Below are 20,095 nucleotides of genomic sequence, written 5' to 3'. Positions count from 1 at the left end.
TTCAAAAAATAAAAATAGTCAAATGAAACCAAAATTTGCCTAAACCTGTTAGTCACGAGTATGCATCCTTGAGATATAATTGATCATTTTAATTTTTTATAATTAAATACAAAAATATATAATGGAACATCAACATACATGGTAAAAATAATTGATATATATACATATATATATATATTTCTTTTTCTGCCACTAATGAAAAATAATTTATATTTTATATAATAAATATTTAACTTGGTGTACTACACTTGGGCCAGGCCTCTTTTATTTTGTAGCCCGGAAGAAACCAACCAAAAAATAAAAGAAAGCCCAAAAATAAAGGCCCAAACAACCAATTTCGTAGAATCGGTAGAATCGTGTAGAATCGTACGATTCTACCTCCGATTCTATGATTCTACCCCCGATTCTACCGATTCTACTCCCGATTCTACTAATTGAACGATTCTGTTGCGATTTGACTCGATTTTGAGTTCTGAGTCGTAGAATCGTGCGATTCTACGACTCAGAATCGCGATTTTGACAACCATGATTTAAACACATACAAAATCTCGCGTCTGACACATTTTTAGCAAACACTACTTACGTGTCACAAACAAAACCCACAAAATAAGTTTAACATATTTGACTTTTTGAAGCAAGACTTCAATGTGGAAATCTAAGTACATCACTTGTTTTTTCTCAGCTTTTTGTCTTTTTGGTTTTTTTTCAGCAAGACTATATTTTCTCAACTATAATGACCTATTCTCCTTTAAAAATATTCACTTTAAAACATTTTGGGTAAATTATACAGACCTCCCCTATAATTTGTAGACCTCCTCTTTGGTTTGAGAAATTATTCAGACATCCCTTGAAAATGAAACTAATCTACATGGACCTCCCCTCTTACTAACGAACGGTCACATGTACTAATAGAGTAGTCTAATTTACTGAAATGCCCTCAAGCTGTTATGGTAAATGATTGAAATACCAATTTGTATGTGTGTGTGTGTGTGTGTGTGTATTATATACATAAATCATGTATACATATATATTTTTATGAGAGTTGGCTTCCATATATATTGTCATACACATAGGGTTTTCGGATAAGTTGGTTTTGTGAATGATTGACCAAAACTGAGAACCAATTTTGAGCTGTTAATGGTGTGAGCATTGAAGACCCAACCGAACTCAAGCATCCATTGAAGGCTCCGGAGGAGAAAACTGTACCATCGAAGATTTCGGCGAAGAAATAAGTTCCAGCTATGGTCTCAGAAAAAGCTCAGACGAGAAATTCAACCTACAAGACCAAAGAAGCTTCAAAGAACAATTAGTGCACTTTAAAGAAGACCCTAACAGTTCTGGCGAATTTCACTTTGTGAACGAACAATTCCGGCGAAGGTACATAACGCCATTAATCAAGAACTCCAGTGAGGTACAAAACTTCAGTGAGCTTTGAACTTTATGACAACTTATTTTGTGGCATCTCTTTGGGAAATACATATATATATATTTATAAAGAGTTGGGAAATGCGAACAGGCTTGGGCTGGGCAGGTGCAACCTAACAGACATGACTAACTGGGATGCTCAACATTCGAAAGATCAATAGTTCATGCCCAATTCATATTTAATCAAAAATAATGAAAATATGCCTCTATTTGGGTTTGTTTGGTATAAGCGGACCACCCCTTAAAGGAAGAAGGCCTATTAACCTTCAACCTAGGAGAAAAATGTAAGAAATTAGAGCAAGTGTAAGCTTCTATAAATAGAAGTTAGAGAAGGAAAGAGCGGCAGATTATTTGGAGTGTGATAAAACCTTTTCCTAATATAAAACGGCATTTTCTTGTATCTTTATCCGGTACCTCTGTGGGAAACGACAGAAGGATTCATTGATTTCAACGAAAAATGACACAGCTCCGATCGGGAACTGTGAAGAAGACCAACGGGTTAGGCATGACGAAATGATTCAGATCATGGAGACTCTACGAAGAGAGAACGCTGAGCTAAGATCGAGAATGGAACGAATGGATGTTCTACCACTTCCTCGCCCACAGGTTGCAGATGAACGCGTGGAGCTAACGAACGTCAACCGGCGGGCAGAAAGAGTAGGATCCATCAATATGGATCCTCAGCATAGAACGCCCAGACTGGAGGAGGAGGTGAAACACGTTGAAGCTGTTCCATCATGCCGGAAAGAGTCAACTGCAGATAAGGTATTTGACGATTTGTGTGATGACCCTGTGGGCAGGTGCGAGACACTAACAGGCTACCACACTGGCGAGCTACAGGTGCACAAGTCCCACATCGCCTGGGTAAGGGAAATGTGAAGTACTTATATGTAAGTGTGTCATCTCCAATTGGGATGAGGCCTTTTGGGGTGAAGCACAAGAGCAAAACCGTGCGGACTCAGGCCCAAAGCGGACAATATTATACCATGTGGTGGAGTGGGTCATTACAAATGGTATTAGAGCTTAACCCAACCGGAAGTGTGTCGACGAGGACGTCGGGCCTCCAAGGGGAGTGGATTGTGATGACCCTGTGGGCGGGTGCGAGACACTGATAGTCTACCACACTGGCGAGTTACGGGTGCACAATCCCACATTGCCTGGGAAAAGGAAAGGTGAAGTACTTATATGTAGGTGTGTCACTCTGATTGGTATGAGGCCTTTTGGGGTAAAGCCCAAAAGCAAAACCGTGCGAGCTCAGGCCCAAATCAGATAATATCATACCATGTGGTAGAGTGGGTCGTTACAATTTGCGCCAGTCAAAAGTAAGTCCTCATGACCAGAGAGCCACCAGAAAATAGCAGTTGGACCAAAGGGCACCCCCGGTGATCAATGAAGCTAATCGATCATGGCCCGGACGATCGATTCACCCTTTATAGAAGAGATATTGAGATCTCCAAAAGCCAGTAAATTCTTAATGCCAACATTTACGCTGTTTGACGGAACTAAAGATCCAACCGAGCACGTCTAACAGATCCAGCTGGAGATGGCCCCAGACATCGAGGACGACGCCTTGATATGTAAGGTCTTCCTAACAAACCTCACACGGCCTGCACTCAATTGGTTCAAACACCTACCAATGGGGTCGGTCGATAGCTTTCGGACACTTTACGACCTATTCATAGGTTAATATTTCAGTAATCGAAGGATTGAGAAGGATATATCATGTCTGTTCACTATGAGGCAGCGGGAAGGGGAGCATCTCTAGGCCTTTGTCACCAGATTTAATTTGGAGATGAGCATAGTGATTGATTGCCATCCATCATCAGCAATACAGGCATTCAAACTCACCATGATTAGAGGGGATCTGTTTCACACGTCCTTGGTGGTGGCGTCACCTAATAGTATGGATGAACTCAATTCAAGAGCACAAGGCTACGTACGTCTCAAGGAGGACGAAACAGATAATACGAGGAAGATCACAATGGTTACAGTGGAAAACAAGTTGAGAGCAAAGATGACTGCCTAGAAACCCCAGTACCACAACCCTTAGTGACACCTTGGAAGACCGAGAAAAGGCAACGAAAGGATGAGATAGTCACCCTTCTCAAGGTCACTTTGGTACGGTTGTATCAGGAGAATAAAAGGATGTTCCGAGCGCCTCAATCAATCAGACAGACGATTGAACAAAGAGATCAATCCAAGTATTGCGCGTTCCATAGTGACTTCGAACACCAAACAAATGAGTGCAGTAACTTGTGAAGGCAAGTTAAGATGCAAATTGTGAAAGGAGACCTAGCCAACTATGTCCAAGAAAAGGAGCAGAACCGTCCAGATGACCATTACAAGCGAAATGCAAGGGTGAACCTTCACGAGGGGTAGCCAATCCGGATAATTAATGTGATTCATGAGCAACCTGAAGCCAAGGATAAGTCAGAGGAACTAAGGCGAATGTGACTTCAACAGGCTCACAAGATGAGAAGGATAGGAAACATGAATACGGTTTGCCAGGAAATGGACGTGCCCTTGATCAGATTTGACAAGGATGACCTTCTAAGGGTACAAACACCACATGAGGACCCATTAGTGATTAGCCTAATAGTGTCAAACTGCTTGAGCAAAAGGGTTTTGGTGGATCCGGGCAACAACGCCAATATCATAAACAAGGTGGCGTTCGAGCAATTGATAGTAGAACCGAAACAAGTTAAACCCACAGGGAACCCTTTGGTAGGTTTTGACGGCAAGAGAGTGGAACCTATTAGAATTGTCGAGCTACCCGTGTACGCTGCACGACGGAACTTAAAGGAGAACTTCGTCATAGTGGATGAGCACCTTTCTCAACCTCCTGATGGGAAGAGGTTTGATCCACCAAGTACAAGGCGTTCCGTCCACCCTGCACCAAGTTATGACATGTTTAAGCCTAGATAGGAAAGAGGTGATTGACATCCACGGAGACCAAGTTGCTGCAAAAGAGTGTTATGTGGTGACACTTAGGGCCAGTGGGAAGTGCAAGGCAGTTGTTGTGATACCCCCTAATTTCATAACACGGGTTGATCAAATCCGCGCACAAAATCAAGGAAATATCAAATCAATTAAAGTATTTCAAACAAGTACAGAATACAAAATAAAATAAAAGAACAAATAATACGATGAAGAAAAACTAATAAATAAAAATTTCCATTTATAACTCGCCAATGGTTACAACTAGGGAATCCCGTAACTCAAGGACCCCTTAACCAAAATCCACTATCCATAAATCCATTAATAATTACTGAGATAATAATATTCTACTTTGAAATAAAATAGAAAGAATAGATAAGTCTTCCAGTTGCGGATCCTCAACCTTGAGACTTGAACTTTTAATAACCTGAAAAAAAATCGTGAGTTAAACCCTACGAGCAAGCTCTCTCTACCAGGCCTCTGAAAACCAATAAGCAAATCATCTCTAATCAAAACCAAACCTAATAAAGTTTTAAGTTTAATAAAGATACACATATGTACAAATAATTATATACAATATAACCTTCACATCCATTAATAGGTTCATTAATTTTCAGAACCATTAAACCAAGATTAAAATATAATCATACCTCAATCAATCCACAATCTCCTTCTCTTTTAAAGAGGAACATTTTAACCTTAATTTCATTTTAAATAATTATTTAATCATTTAAATAATAAATTATAATTTAAGGAATAATTCCTTTAATCTAAAACCCTATAACCACTAATGAATGATTTTATTTATTTAGATCATAAAGTAAAGATTTATGCCTTGGCAATTCATCCATGCCTTCTCCAATATTATTTTATTAATATATATAAAATAGTACACTAAATTATAAATAATCGATTATTCTAATTTAAAAATAACAAATCCTAATTCAACCTATACATACAATAACTATAGATAGAATTTTAATCATCTAACATATAGCAATTTAATTACGCTTTGGCAAATCAACCATGCCATTATGTATATATTTTATTCATACAAATAAGGCAATATTTTTTTAAGCCTTTGACAAATAAGGAGTCCTAGATAATATGAACAATTGAGTCTTTACTCAAATTGTCTCCCTTAGGGGGAGTAATGTTGATTGGAAAGGAAAGGAGGTTATCACATCACTATATAAAGATTTATGTTTTATTAAATAGGAAATAACCTATAGTTGTCAAGGATATAAATATGTATTTTGCGCTATGTGTAGAAAAAAGGGTTTTTATGTATTTTGCTGCAAGAGAATACACAATGGGGACGTTTACCAACAAATATAAATTGTTGAGATTAAGTTATAAAAAAATGCAGCGAGAATAGATTAGCTTAGTATATTCTTAATAAATTACGAGTATGCTTGCTAATTATGAGTATGTGTGGATGGGTTAATTTCCACACAGATAAAGGGAACATGGAAATTTGACATTAAATAATCAAAGTTTTTCATTTCATAGATTCGGGAATTCCGAGAACAGAATTCTTTTTGTTAGGGGGGAAGAATGTAATACCCCGATATTTTAAATGATTTATTAATTGGGATTAATTATTTTTATTTTATTTTTAAATGATTTATTTGATTTAATTTGAATCAATTACGTCTATTTTAATTTTTAATTGATTTGTTTTATTAAGTGCTTAGATTAATTATTTTATTTTATTTATATTTCGTGAATTATTGATATGATGATTGTTGTGTGTGTACTTAATTATTGATTGAATTGTTGGCGTGTTGATTTTATTAGTATGGTATGACTTAGTTGTAAATTCTTATTTGTTTATGCGCTTTATGTAATTAGTTATTTTAATTTAAGTGTTTATTTAATTATTTTATTTATTTTAATTAATTGGATTGGGTTTAAGGAAAGTTGGACCAAAGGATATGGTCTTGGGCTTGGACGAAGTCTTGTTGAGTTAATTAATAAAGGCCCATGATTATGTAATTATTTAAATGATCGTTTTTGGATAATTATAAATATATATATAATTAAGAAGTGTTGTGGAAGGATATATATATATATATTATTTAAAGATAATTATTTTTATTTTTATTTGGTAATCTTAGTAGGAATAGGATTAGGGTAATTAATGTGTATAAATATACACATAAGGTTTTATTATTAAGGGTTTTTCACGTTAGAAAAATAAGAGAGGCAGAGAGAGGGAGAAGAAGAGAAACTTGATAAAAAGGAGGCCAGATCAGAGAAAGAGGATGTCGGAATTAGAAGAGACAATTAAAGCTTGAAGCGTCAGTTTCGTTTTGAAATCTTCAGGCGAGTTCTTCTCTAACTTTCCTCTTAGAACTCATAAGGATTTAACCTTGAGTATCAATATTTAGATTAATTTTATTTGCTTAAAAATCATGGTTGGAATAGATTAATCAAAAGTATTAAGTTAATTTTATTTGATTAAATGAGAATTAAATCGGAGTATTAAAACAATGATTTATTATTATTTTATTTTTTTTTTAAATTATTGGTTTTAATTATATATATATATATATAGGTTGTATATATTTAAAATCAATTTATAGGCTTGATCTAGACCCAAGAGGGTTAATTGAGGTTTTTTTAGAATTTCTGGGATTTTTTTGAAATTTTATGGAATTTTTTTGGATTTTTTTATATATTTTTAGAATTTGTTTTAGAAAATTTGTATATGTGTTTTTTTTGGAATTTCTACAAACTGTTCCGCATTGGGATTCTACGTCAACAAGGGAGTTTGATCTAGTGCGTTGCGGTACATTGAATTATGGTGTGCTGCGAGTCTGATCCATAGATGTGCCTTGATAAAGGGAGATTGATCCGGTGCGGTGCGATATACGGGAGTTACATACCCACGGATCTGGGCCGTTAATGGGGGGATCAGATGGGTGGATTGATTCAGTGTGGGCGAGCTCACTGTAGCGCATGAGCTCAGCCAATACCAGCACACACGGAGGCTTGGATCCAGTGCGTGTATCTTCTTTCGTACCAATTTCATTATCAGATTCCCATCCTACTAGTCTTACTAGGAGATATTTACGTTTTAGTAAGACGGTGTCGAAAAATTATTTAAACCGAGATGAAATATTTATGGGAAACCGTTTTTGATGATATTTTGTAGCATTTAATTTGCCACTAATATAATAAATTAATAATTGGTTATGTAAGGATGATATATATATATATATATATATATATATATATATATATATATTTGCTTATTTATAAATTGGCAACTCAACCATAGTTCCTTTAAGTATTTTTATTTATACATTGTCAATTCAACCATGCCTCCACAAGTATATTTATTTACAGATTGACAAATCAACCATACCTCTTATGTATATATTTTATTCATACAAACAAATCAATATTTTTTTAAGCCTTTGGCAACTCACTCATGCCTATAATTCATCCATGTACCAATTTTTGACTCAACGATACCTAATTCATACATAGACATCTCATGCAGATTATAAGCATATCATTAATTTAATAACCAGTCCATCCAGATATATCAAGTAAGAATAATAATACTAATAATCTTAATTAACATACATATATATACACATATATTATATAATATATATGTATATAATCATTCCTTAATAATTCTTAATTATTTAAAATCACATATACATATATATCAACAATTATATATATATATATATATATATATATATATAATTAAATAAACCAACTCATAAATCAAATAAACCATATATACACATATATAAATAAATAAATATCCTTCCATAACAAATTATTAATTTATTATATTAGTAGCAAATTAAATGCTATTAAATATCGTCAAAAACGGTTTCCCATAAATATTCCATCTCGATTTAAATAATTTTCCGATACCGTTTTACTAAAACATAAATTTCTCCTATTATGATCAAAATCTGACAATGAAATTGGTACCATTGGAAAGATGACGAAAAATCCTTAAATTTGAGCTCAAGAATGACCCAATTTTGATTTAAGATAACTAAGTTATGACCGTTTCAATTTCAAGTGTCGAAAGAGGCCAACAATAGTTTCCTACGCGCGCCCACACATTTACCATGCACTTGCACGCGCTGGATCCAAGCCTTTGTGTGTGCTGCTGGTATTGGTTGAGCTCATGCGCTACAGTGAGCTCGCCCACACTGAATCAATCCACTCATCTGATCCCCCATTAACCGTCCAGATCTGCGCATATAGTAACTCCAGTAACCGCGCTGCACCGGATCAATCTCCCTTTTATCAAGGTACATCTATGGATCAGATTCGTGGTACACCATAATTCAATGTACTGTAACGCACTAGATTAAACTTCCTTGATGCAGAATCCCAGCACGTAATAGTTTGTAGAAATTCCAAAAAAAAAAAACCCATATAAAAATTTTCTAACAACATAAAAAAAATCGATAAAATTTCCATAAAATTTCAGAAAAATCCTAGAAATTCTAAAAAAACCTCAATTAATCCTCTTGGGTCCAGATCAAGCCTATAAATTGATTTTAAATATATACCACCTATATATATATAATTAAAACCAACAATTTTTAAAAAATAAAATAATAATAAATCATTGTTTTAATACTCCGATTTAATTCTCATTTAATCAAATAAAGTTAACTTAATACTTTTGATTAATTCGTTCCAACCATGATTTTTAAGCAAATAAATTAATCTAAACATTGATCCTTAAGGTGAAATCCTTATGAGTTCTAAGAGGAAAGTTAGACAAGAACTCATCTGAAGGTTTCAAAACGAAACCGATGCTCAAGCTTTAATTTTCTTTTCTAATTCCGGCATCATCTTTCTCTGATCCGGCCTTCTCTTTATCAGCTTTCTCTTCTTCTCCCTCTCTCTGCTCTCTTATTTTTCTAACATGAAAAACCCTTAATAATAAAATCTTATGTGTATATTTATACACATTAATTACCATAATCCTATTCCTACTAGAATTACCAAATAAAAATAATAATTATTATCTTTAAATAATATATATATATATATATATATTTATAATTATCTAAAAACGATCATTTAAATAATCACATAACCATGGGCCTTTATTGATTAACCCAACACGACTTCATCCAAGCCCAAGACCATATCCTTTGGTCCAACTTTTCTTAAACCCAATCCAATTAATTTAAATAAATAAACACTTAAATTAAAATAACTAATTATATAGAGTACATAAACAAACAAGAATTTACAACTAAACCATACCATATCAATAAAATCAACACGCCAACAATTCAATCAATAATTGAGTACACACACAACAATCATCATATCAATAATTCACAAAATATAAATAAAATAAAATAATTAATCTAAGCACTTAATAAAACAAATCAATTAAAAACTAAAATAAACGTAATTAATTCAAATTAAATCAAATAAATCATTTAAAAATAAAATAAAAATAATTAATCCCAATTAATAAATCATTTAAAATATCAGTGTATTACAGTTGCCCATTCTGCAAGTACAAAATAGCAATTACATATCCCTTCACCTCGAAAGAAGGAATTGAGGGCAGAGGAACCAATCCTCACAATTGAGCTTTAGAAGAAATACAGATCAAACCCATGCAACCTACAAGAACAATGAAGATAGGATCTGTTGACCTTAAGGATTCCATCCAAGGATAATCTAGAGGTTTTGATAATAACAAACCATTAATGGTGTTTAAGGACTAATGCTTACATTGAGTGTAATATAAATTATTGACATTCAAATAATGACCTTAATGAAGTTATAATGATCATTCCAAGTATTCTTACTCAAGATCACATCATAGAAAACAAGGATACAAAGAAGACTTGAAGTTGAAAGAAAAGATAGTTTAGACTACAACGAGCAAGCAACTCAAAGAAAGGAAGAAAACAAGACTACCTCAAAGCCTACACGATCATGGACAAAGCATAAAGAAATGGGTAGATAGGATGGTGAGTGTTTATGACTCAATGTTAAAGTATTTATGAATCCATTTGAAGCTCATCTCTATAGGACCATGCATATCATATCATTTTTTATATGTTCATATATCTATTAGCAATAGACTATACATTTCATCACATATATATTTACAAATGAAGTCATTGCTAAAAAATGAGTTAGTTCAAGCTTGCTTAAGTTTTGAAAGAACTCATCTCTTATGCTAAAAATACTAAGACCGTACACATCAATCACATGATTCATATTGGTCAACAATTAAGGCATATGAAGCCTTCATTAACATGAGTTGGTAACATACATTAGGACCCCAGAATGCGCGTCAAAAAAAAAAATTGTGTTTTTGGTTAAGTGTAAAAAATGAAATTTTGAAATAATTATTATTTTAAAATAATTTTTCCTAGTAATAGCTTCTTACACTTCAAATAAGTTAAATTGATTTTATCAGAATTTATGACTAAGTCTACATTGGTTTACATACGGATTTATTTTTACCAAAACTATCGAAAATCCAAATTTGTACTAAAACTGAATTTCTACATTTTGATTTAGTTGGATTTCAATTTTCTTATATTTTTTTATTGAATTCAAATGTGGGGTATTTCCTTACTTTCATTCTAAACTTAAAGTAAATAGACGTATAAATACTATAAAGACATTTACTTAAATATTTAGAATAGAAATAAGGTATGTGTAGATGTCCTGTAGAAAAACTGTGTTGTCTGTTCACTTAGAACAAAATTCTGAAGTAACAGTTTTTCTGAAGTAGTTCATTTCAGCAAACCGAAATGAAATAGGAATATGTGTCGGACGACCGGTTACTGGGCAGTAGCCATACCAAGTTTGAGATCACAACTAGATGACCGAAATAAAACAGTCAAAAAGATCTTAGTTATTTCGGACGACTGAAATAAAGACCTCAGTCATTTCGATCGGTCGATTTGAGTCGAATTCAAATTCAAACGGCTATTTTACCTCAAAGTCCGTGCACAACAGCTATATTTTTGAATTAGCTGCATCAAAACTCTATAAATAGAGCTGGGGACTCCTGGAATTCGTGTTGCTACAATTGAGAGACATCATCTAGCATCCAAAGAGCTTTTGTTCTTATATTTATACATCTCATATCATTAGAAGAGTATTAAACTTCATTGTATTCATATATATACTCTAGAATGAGCTTAAACTTTGTACTACAAATCTGTGAGAGATTATCTTGTACTTAAAATCTGATATTCAAATTTGTTATAAAGCCTAAGAGAAGGTGTTGTCTTAGCAAAGGAAGAAGAAGCTAGCTGGCTTCAAATTTGTAAGGGTTGGTGTGACCCAAAGGAAGACTAAGGGAAGGTTGTTCCCTTAGCAAGGTGAAGTAAAGAGTTGCTTCATGTAAATGTTTACTCTCCACCCGTAAGGAGAAGTCATAGTGGATTGTGAAGTTTCAAGAGGGGTCTTGAGCCGAGGAGTAGGAGTTTTCTAACCTCGCTAAAATCACCGTGTGAATGTTTGCAAATCTCTCTTTCCTTATCTCCTTTACATTTATGCAATTAATTGCTTATGTCTATATATTGATTATTGCATAATTGTTAGAAGGCTTTCAGTAAAATTTGTAAAACTGAAAATTGGCCATTGTTTGCGATAGACTCTATTCACCCCCCTCTAGAGTCAATATTTGGGTAACAATTGGTATCAGAGCCTAACTCTATTTAAAATGACTTAACTGTCTTAGAGTACGATCATGGCTAACAATAGCATAGTCACACACTTAGAAGGACAATACATTGATAAACCTCCATCTTTTGATGGAACCAATTATAGATATTGGAAAAATGTAATGATAGACTTTCTCCAATCCATAGACTATCAAATTTGGCTTGTCATAGTTAATGGACCATTCATTCACATGAAAGAAGTAGAAAAGGCAATGGTTCCTAAAGAAGAGAAAGAATGGGATGCAAATGACCATAGATTAATTCAATGTAATGCTTTAGTTACATGCTATCTTTTTTGTGTATTGAGCAAAAATGAGTTCAATAAAATTATCTTTTATAAAACGGTTAAAGAAATTTGGGACTTACTTAAATTAGCCTATGTTGGATCAAGTCATGATAAGAAATCAAATATAAATGAACCTTCTAGCATAAATGAGATGCATTATAGTTTTATTAACATTACTAATCATTTAAATGTTATTGGTAGAACTAACTCATCCATTTATAGTGAAGAAAGTGACGCATTGCAAAAGAAGAGTATAGCTCTCCAAGCTTCTAGCAAAGAAGCAAGTAACATCAAAGAGTTGGTTAATCTTTGTCTCATGACCGATAAAGATAAGGTAAATTCTAATCATGAATCTTTTGATTTAAAAACTTCCTATAAAGAATTAGTTAATGAGCATAATGATTTGCATGATGCGTTTAAAGAGTTACATAGTGTGTTAGAAAAAATGCTTGTGAAATGTGCTTCTTTTAAAAAGGAAAACCATGATATCTCTCAAAGACATGAAAAAATTCAAATGAAAAATGACTCTTTGAAATAGGAAAATCATTATCTTGTGCAAGAATTAGAAAAGATTCAAATTGAAAATGAGTCATTGAAAAATGAAATGAAATGCGTATTCTCTAAAGAGTCATCATCAATTGATCTTTTTTTTTTTTTTTACCGAAAATGAGTCTTTTAAGAAAATCATTGATGATCAAAATGATATTTTAGCAAAGTTTATCAAAGAAAAAGAGAACTTGAGTATTATGCTTAGTAATCAAAGAAGTGTCGTTTTTAAAAATGGGATAGGGTATGATCCTCATATTAAAGATGCATGTTTACTGAAAAAGGGAAAGTTCTAATATGATTCATTTGATAAAAGTTCTTTTCAATATCCTAAATGTAATTATTATAAAAAGTTAGGACACAATTGTCCATTTAGAAAAAGGATGAGGACTAAGATTTAGATTTCAAAAGGAACTTATGTGCCATTACCTAACTCCTATGGACCCAAGAAAATTTGGGCACCAAAAAAAGATTTTCTAAGTTTACCTTGTAGGGTTGCTTGTAGGGCAACAAATGATAAGAGATTGTTCCAACTTTCACACGCTTAAAACTTATGATGAAGGAAGTTTTACATTTGGGAACAACTCCAATGTCAAAGTAATTAGTATCATTATACATGAAGAGTACTTAACAATTTATTGTACTCTTGAAGAGCATTGGTGTTGCAAATTAATGATATGATATATTTATGCATCATCTTTGTACAAGGACTCATTGAAAATGCAAACTGTTTTGAATGCATGTTTTATTGAAAACAGTCTTGTTCATGCATTGCCATTTATATATTGCATCTTAAGAGTTCCACTTAGAAGTAGTGAATATTGCTTGAGAATGAACTTTACTTTCCATAATGCTATCACTCCTTGATAATGAAATTTTGATTACGGAAAGAAAGGCATCTCTCTTATTATTGTTGAATACTTAAGGATTTCCAAAAATGGAACCTTATTAGGAAGAATATTTTTCTTCTTGTCAATTCTTGAAGTTGTTCATGGTTAAGGAACATAGAATTACTTTGTGATCCATATATGAAAGTATATTATTGGTTGATTGAGCTTTAATGTAATCCTAGGCATTTATTATTTGAATTGTCAAATGCATCATCATGCTAGAGAAAATTTAATTGCTAATCTATTATGAAGCATATTGAATAAAGATAGTATCACATTCATGCCTTGTATTGAATTAAGCTCCCAAAAGGAACCTTAACAATGTGTGCTAACTCACAAGGACCCTAAAAGTATTAGGTACCAAAGAATGCCACTTGAGTATGTTTTGTAGGTTAAAGACCTCATCTTTCAAAAACAAGTGGATTCATAAATATGGAGGGCTAAAGCACATGAAGAGAAATTAAGTCATGATTTCCCCTTGCTAACGAAAGGATGAAGAGTGCACTACATTGAGAAACAACTCCTAAGATAATGGAGTTAGTACCATGGGTAAAGAATCATTTTCTTCATCAATGATGTGCTTTTAGTTAATGAGTTTAAATGTGACTTAATTGTGCTATGTGATAAGGACTATACCAGCATTTCTATATCTAGTTATGACATAATTAATGTGGTTGGTAATCTTAACATGAATGCTACTCGTTGCAATATATGTATATATATATATATATATATATATATATGTTTATATTAAAGTAGCTTGTCTTGGACTATGTGGCTTAAACATGCTAGCATGAATTTATTGACAATCATTTCATAGCTTTTAGTTAAGGGACTCCTAAGACTAAATTTGTGAAAGGTATTTAGAAATTGCATCCCATTAAAGAAAATCACTCAAAGATATTGAAAGCTATTTCATTTAGATTTGTTTTAAAGTAGCTATCTAGAAAGTCATTTATGTGCCTTTATGATTTTGTTTCATTTACATTCTTTTGACATCATTTGCATATAAAATGAAATTATTTGAACTTGAAAATGTTGGTTCAAATTTGGAAAAGAAGAATAATTATGATATCCCTCTACTCCGAGACATGGGTTAATCAGGCCCAAGCCCAAACCCGAGGGATACCAGGCAATTAATATTTAAAAACGAACACGGAATACAAAATTGAATTAAGAAATAAAAATTAAAGCTGAAAAGAATTCTAATTAAATATCCTCAAAAGTTATTATTGTTAAAACCAATAATCCAAAACTTCCATTTAATTAATAACTCGGGAATCCATCTAGTGGACCCCTACTAAAATCCCAAACTGTAAATAAACAACTAAAGATAAAATCCACTCTAAAACATGGAAAAGAATCCTACATAATCAGAGGAATGAGTGTTTGTATCTGCTCTGCATGTCCAAGCTCTGACTCTAGAACTGACGAACATCTGAAAAATAAGAGAGTGGGTCAGACCTACATGCAAGTCCTATCCTACTATGATCTATACAGAAACCCGATACGTAGATACATCCTAGATAGCTCAACAATAACTAAAGTAGTCCATATATGTATAATTACACACTATAGGACGCTCACTAGTCCAATAGGTCTGTTTCAGCCTGAGTAGAGATATCATGTAAATCGCATATAATGTGGTCATGTGTACCTAGACCTACCAAGGAATAACACCTATGTCCAATTATCCATCCTAGGTGATATACGCACCCTAATCATGGTCTTGAGACTCAAGTTCATACCATGGCACCATAATGATAAATATATAAAGTCCGTATACTCCTAATACAAAATATCATCCATCTGATATAGTGGCCTGATATATGTATAACAATCCATCCAGAAACCAAAGTAGGTCATTTAATTGTTTCATTGACATGACACAAATATGAGTAGGACTTAACCTTTATGGTTAATCCAAACCTCAATCTAGATTAGGTAGGACTTAGTGTTTAAACTAATCCATACCTAGTATGTCACCGTCCCATACCGGTGCATACAATCCTCCAGCCAACATAGTTGACAAAACAGTAATAAATATTCATCAACCATATTCTAGAATAAGCATAAATATAGTTTAACACGTGTATGACAAATTATGCATCCAATATAAGATTTAGAAATCCTATTCCAGTCTTTCAAATTTATAAAGTAAGACTGAGCATTAAACTCATCCAAACAGTACCATAACTGATGCGATATACAATAGATTTAAACATCAATTAATCCTATCTAAGCATACTTGTTTTTCCAGATAAACAACTATATGCTTATAACACAGCTGAGACCTGATTATCAACTTTAAATTATGCAGAGAAACCAATTTGCTAAAAACAGTAAGCAATTTAAATTAATTATCCAACCTTCCACATACAGGTTCATTGTTTAACCTTATGTTATTTCAGTCATCAATATCCTAATATAAACATGCTTCCTAGTAGTTTTTACATCTCTGTAGCAATTATATACATTATTCACAGCCACTGAAACAATTGAGAAAACTCCCTACAGGCCAAACTGAACCCAGAACCACGAAAAACCAAAAAATAGAAGAGGGAGCCGCCTCCCCCAAACAAGGGAGCCGGATCTACCCCTTATAGAGCTGGCTCCACCCTTGTGGGAGCCGGCTCTCTCATCCCTAGAGCCGGCTCCCTCCTTTGGTGAGCCGGCTCTCCTCCTCTAAGAGCCGTAACGCCTAACCTGTTCATCTTCTTCGTCTCCGGCAAAGTTCAGAGCCTCTGTATTGTTTTTATTACTTGTTCTAGGGTTCAATCTCAGTCCCAAATTAATCCTAAACCATCAAGATACAACCATGATATGAATTGAACACAATTTTTGAAAACAACGGCAGTAGAAATTTAATTAAAAATTTTAAGCAACTCATAACAGATTAATTCAGTGAAATTAAATATTGTTTAAACATGCATAAAAGATGTGTTTTAGCATTAGTTTAATCCCTGGAGCCTACCTAGGCATGCACATATCACAAGTTTAAGGGAAAGAGTAGAACTGAGACTTGCCTTCAGTTTCAGTTTTGAAACTCTAAACCACCGTCTTTGAGTTTTTCGTCAACGTCCTAGACTGTCGTTTTACACCTCCGGTGCTCTTGATTCAACCCAGAAGCAAATCCGTTTCTTCCTCCTTGAACCTCTCTATTAATCTCTCAAGTTCACTCTCTGTTTCTCTCTGTCTCTTAATATCTGAATAGGGTTTATTTGTAACCCTATGCAGACGTATCATATTGTATTTATAGGCTTCACTTAAAACAAAACCTAATTCTAATTCTACTCCAACCATAAGTCAGCTACAACGTGAATCATAAAAGAAAAATAAAACCATAATTTGCAATTAACACTTTTAACTTATTCAAATAATTAAACAATTACAATAATTCAATTAAAGTCAAATAATGAAAAAATAATTAAATCAACTAATTTAAATAATTCAAATATCAAATAATTCAAATAATACAACTAATACAATTAATTCAAATAATACGCAATTAAACAATTAAACAAACTAAAAATGTAATTAAACAATTAATTAAATACCTGGACTATCCTTTTGAAATTAGGGGTATTACATTAATCCTTGGAAGAGCCATCTCATGAAAATGAAGAATGAGAATTGATATTGTCTTCCAAATAGTTAAATAATGTTCACCACCATCTATTTGATCATTCATTGGTAAACACTCTATTGTGCTAATTAAAGGAACTAATTCTTTCTTAAAAGTTAATATACTTTTAACCATGTTCCTTTACTGTGTAATCACATCATGATAAGTATCTTGAGTTATCATTGGTAACTAAACTAAACTACTCCCAAAGGTTACACCAAGAAGAAGAAATTAAATATATGTCTTTGTGCATATGACTTTGAATTAAAGTAATAAGAATGCTAAATATTTTTGTATGAAATAATTTTTATCAAATGCATAACTTATTGACTTCATATCTAGAAAGTCTTTTAAAGAAAAATCACTCGGACTTGAAATGCACAAATTTTGAACATGTTTAAAATTATCAATTGCCTTGTGCACTTGTAAACAAGCTCCTAGAGCTCATTTTAAAAGGCTTTAATGATTTTCTCATGAATGATAGTTTTTGACATAATTGATATATATGTGTTTTCAAAACCATTAATGAAAATATGTTAATTGCACTTATATACTATTCTTGAATCAACATTTATGATTTGTGCAAAGAAGTTTACCACTAGCATGCAAAATGAATTGAAATTAGAATAATGAGTAAACTTAAATTCTTCTAAGGTATAAAACTCATCAAGTGTCATGAAAATTAAAATTCATATATTTATTTGACACGTTAATATTGGGATTATGATTCTTAAAGAACATTTTTATTCTAACTTAGATGACTAATGTGATATTAAGTGATATTCACCTTTGATGTATCCATTTTTAGTACTTTAGAACTTTATGTGATATTTCTACATCATTTTTTAAAGAATGTGTCTAAAAAGTAATATTAAGCTCATCCACATAAAGAATAATGTAGCCAATTTCTCACCACATCTCCTAAAGAAGACATTTTGGTATCGAGGCCTCATTATATATAATTCATGAAATATCTTGACATCACCTCTTGAGAAATATGAATAAGAAAAATATTGAACTTATCTACATGGAAAATCATGTAGTTAATTATCTCTAATCATATATATCCAAGAAAATATGTTTTTGCATAATTAGAAATTTATTGCTTATAACTTGAGTAGTGACACTACTTGCACATGTTTTATGCTTTACATGCCACATATGATTTTTATCATTCGACCATATGTTTGTAAAAGAGGATCTTTTGGTATAAAAAACTTAATTTATATATCATTACTTTTAATGAGGTGTATCCATAAAATAATATATGATGCAAATGAAAGCACACTCATATGGGGAGATTATTGATATTCTATTATGAATATTTATTGTATGACTTGTTATGCTTAATTGACTTATTTTAAAAATTGTCAAGCATGCTACAAAATGACTTGTTGGTCATCATATTCATACTCATGAGCTTTCATGATTTTGATGATTTTTTCCTCATTCTTGAAAATATCAAATGGGAAAAATATATTAGAATTGAAGCACACTTAAATTCCTAAATTTGCCTTAAAAGGTTTTTGCCTTTTGGTTTATTCTAGTCCATGCTTTATTTTTATTTTTTGGTTATGCTTTACTCTGTATACTTTTGCCTAAGTGAGTTTATGTTTCATCTTTGGTTTATGTTTTATGTATACTTTTATATATGCCATGAACATTAATGACGTCTTGAACTTATGTTATCATGAAATTGGTTTCTTACAATATAATTGCTTACATGTTTCATTTCAAAGCACATTATAGTCATTAATTCTATATTGCTATTTATTGATTATCACTACTTCACTATGCTAAATGATTAATGCTTAATGAAGTTGCTTAGGCCTCCCATCTTTTTGAGATGACAAAGGGGGAGAAAAGTGTGATATGTGAAATGATGTGTTGTTTCATATCATAGGACAAAAGGGGGAAGAAATATGCATTTGATTGTTGGGATCAAATGCTTTATGTTATATATCATTATGTTATCATACTTATTCTTACATGTCAAATGAATTATATATATGTCTTTTGATAGAAGTATGTTGATGGGGGGAGATATGTAGAAATCTCTTGAAGAGAAAAAATGATCTTACATGCATGTTAATGTCTAAAATTCATAAAGAATGTATAAGCATGCTATTTTATAACATTATGTTCATTGAATGTACTTTGATAGAATGCACTTTGATAGGAGGAGCAATTTTCAAATGCTACTCAACATGCTTATGAACACATCAATGTTTTGTCATCATCAAAAAGGGGGAGATTGTTGACCTTAAGGATTCCATCCAAGGACAATCTAGAGATTTTGATGATAACAAACCATTAATGGTATTTAAGGACTAATGTTTATATTGAGTTTTATATAGATTATTGACATTCAAATAATGACCTCAATGAAGCTATAATGATCATTCCAAATATTCTTACTCAAGATCACATCATGGAAAACAAGGATATAAAAAAGACTTAAAGTTGCAAGGAAAGATAGCTTGGACTACAACAAGCAAGCAATTCAAAGAAAGGAAGACTATCTCAAAGCCTTCACACTCATTGATAAACTAAGTATGAAGAAAAGGGTAGATAGGATGGTGAGTGTTTAGGACTTAATGTCAAAGTATTTATGAATCCATTTGAAGCTTATCTCTATAGGACCATTGATATCATATCATCATTCATATGTTCCTATATC

The 20,095-nt window shown here is 32.5% G+C and overlaps 1 protein-coding gene across 1 annotated transcript in view; it reads left to right on the top strand.

Annotated features, from left to right (window-relative positions):
- The first annotated feature begins 3,915 nt into the window (after positions 1–3,915).
- LOC132314027 (F-box/kelch-repeat protein At3g06240-like) overlaps positions 3,916–20,095 on the top strand; it is a 31,814-nt gene continuing 15,634 nt past the window's right edge. The window contains exons 1-2 of the mRNA XM_059812950.1: positions 3,916–4,280; positions 12,556–12,688. Of these exons, the coding sequence (XP_059668933.1) occupies positions 3,916–4,280; positions 12,556–12,688 (498 nt within the window). The remainder of the gene's footprint in view (positions 4,281–12,555; positions 12,689–20,095) is intronic.

This window comes from Cornus florida, unplaced genomic scaffold (genome assembly GCF_030987335.1).
Source record: "Cornus florida cultivar Cherokee Brave unplaced genomic scaffold, ASM3098733v1 CherokeeBrave_3.0.0_Hap2_Chr06, whole genome shotgun sequence".
Lineage (NCBI taxonomy): Eukaryota > Viridiplantae > Streptophyta > Magnoliopsida > Cornales > Cornaceae > Cornus > Cornus florida.
This window is presented reverse-complemented; position numbering and strand designations above follow the sequence as displayed.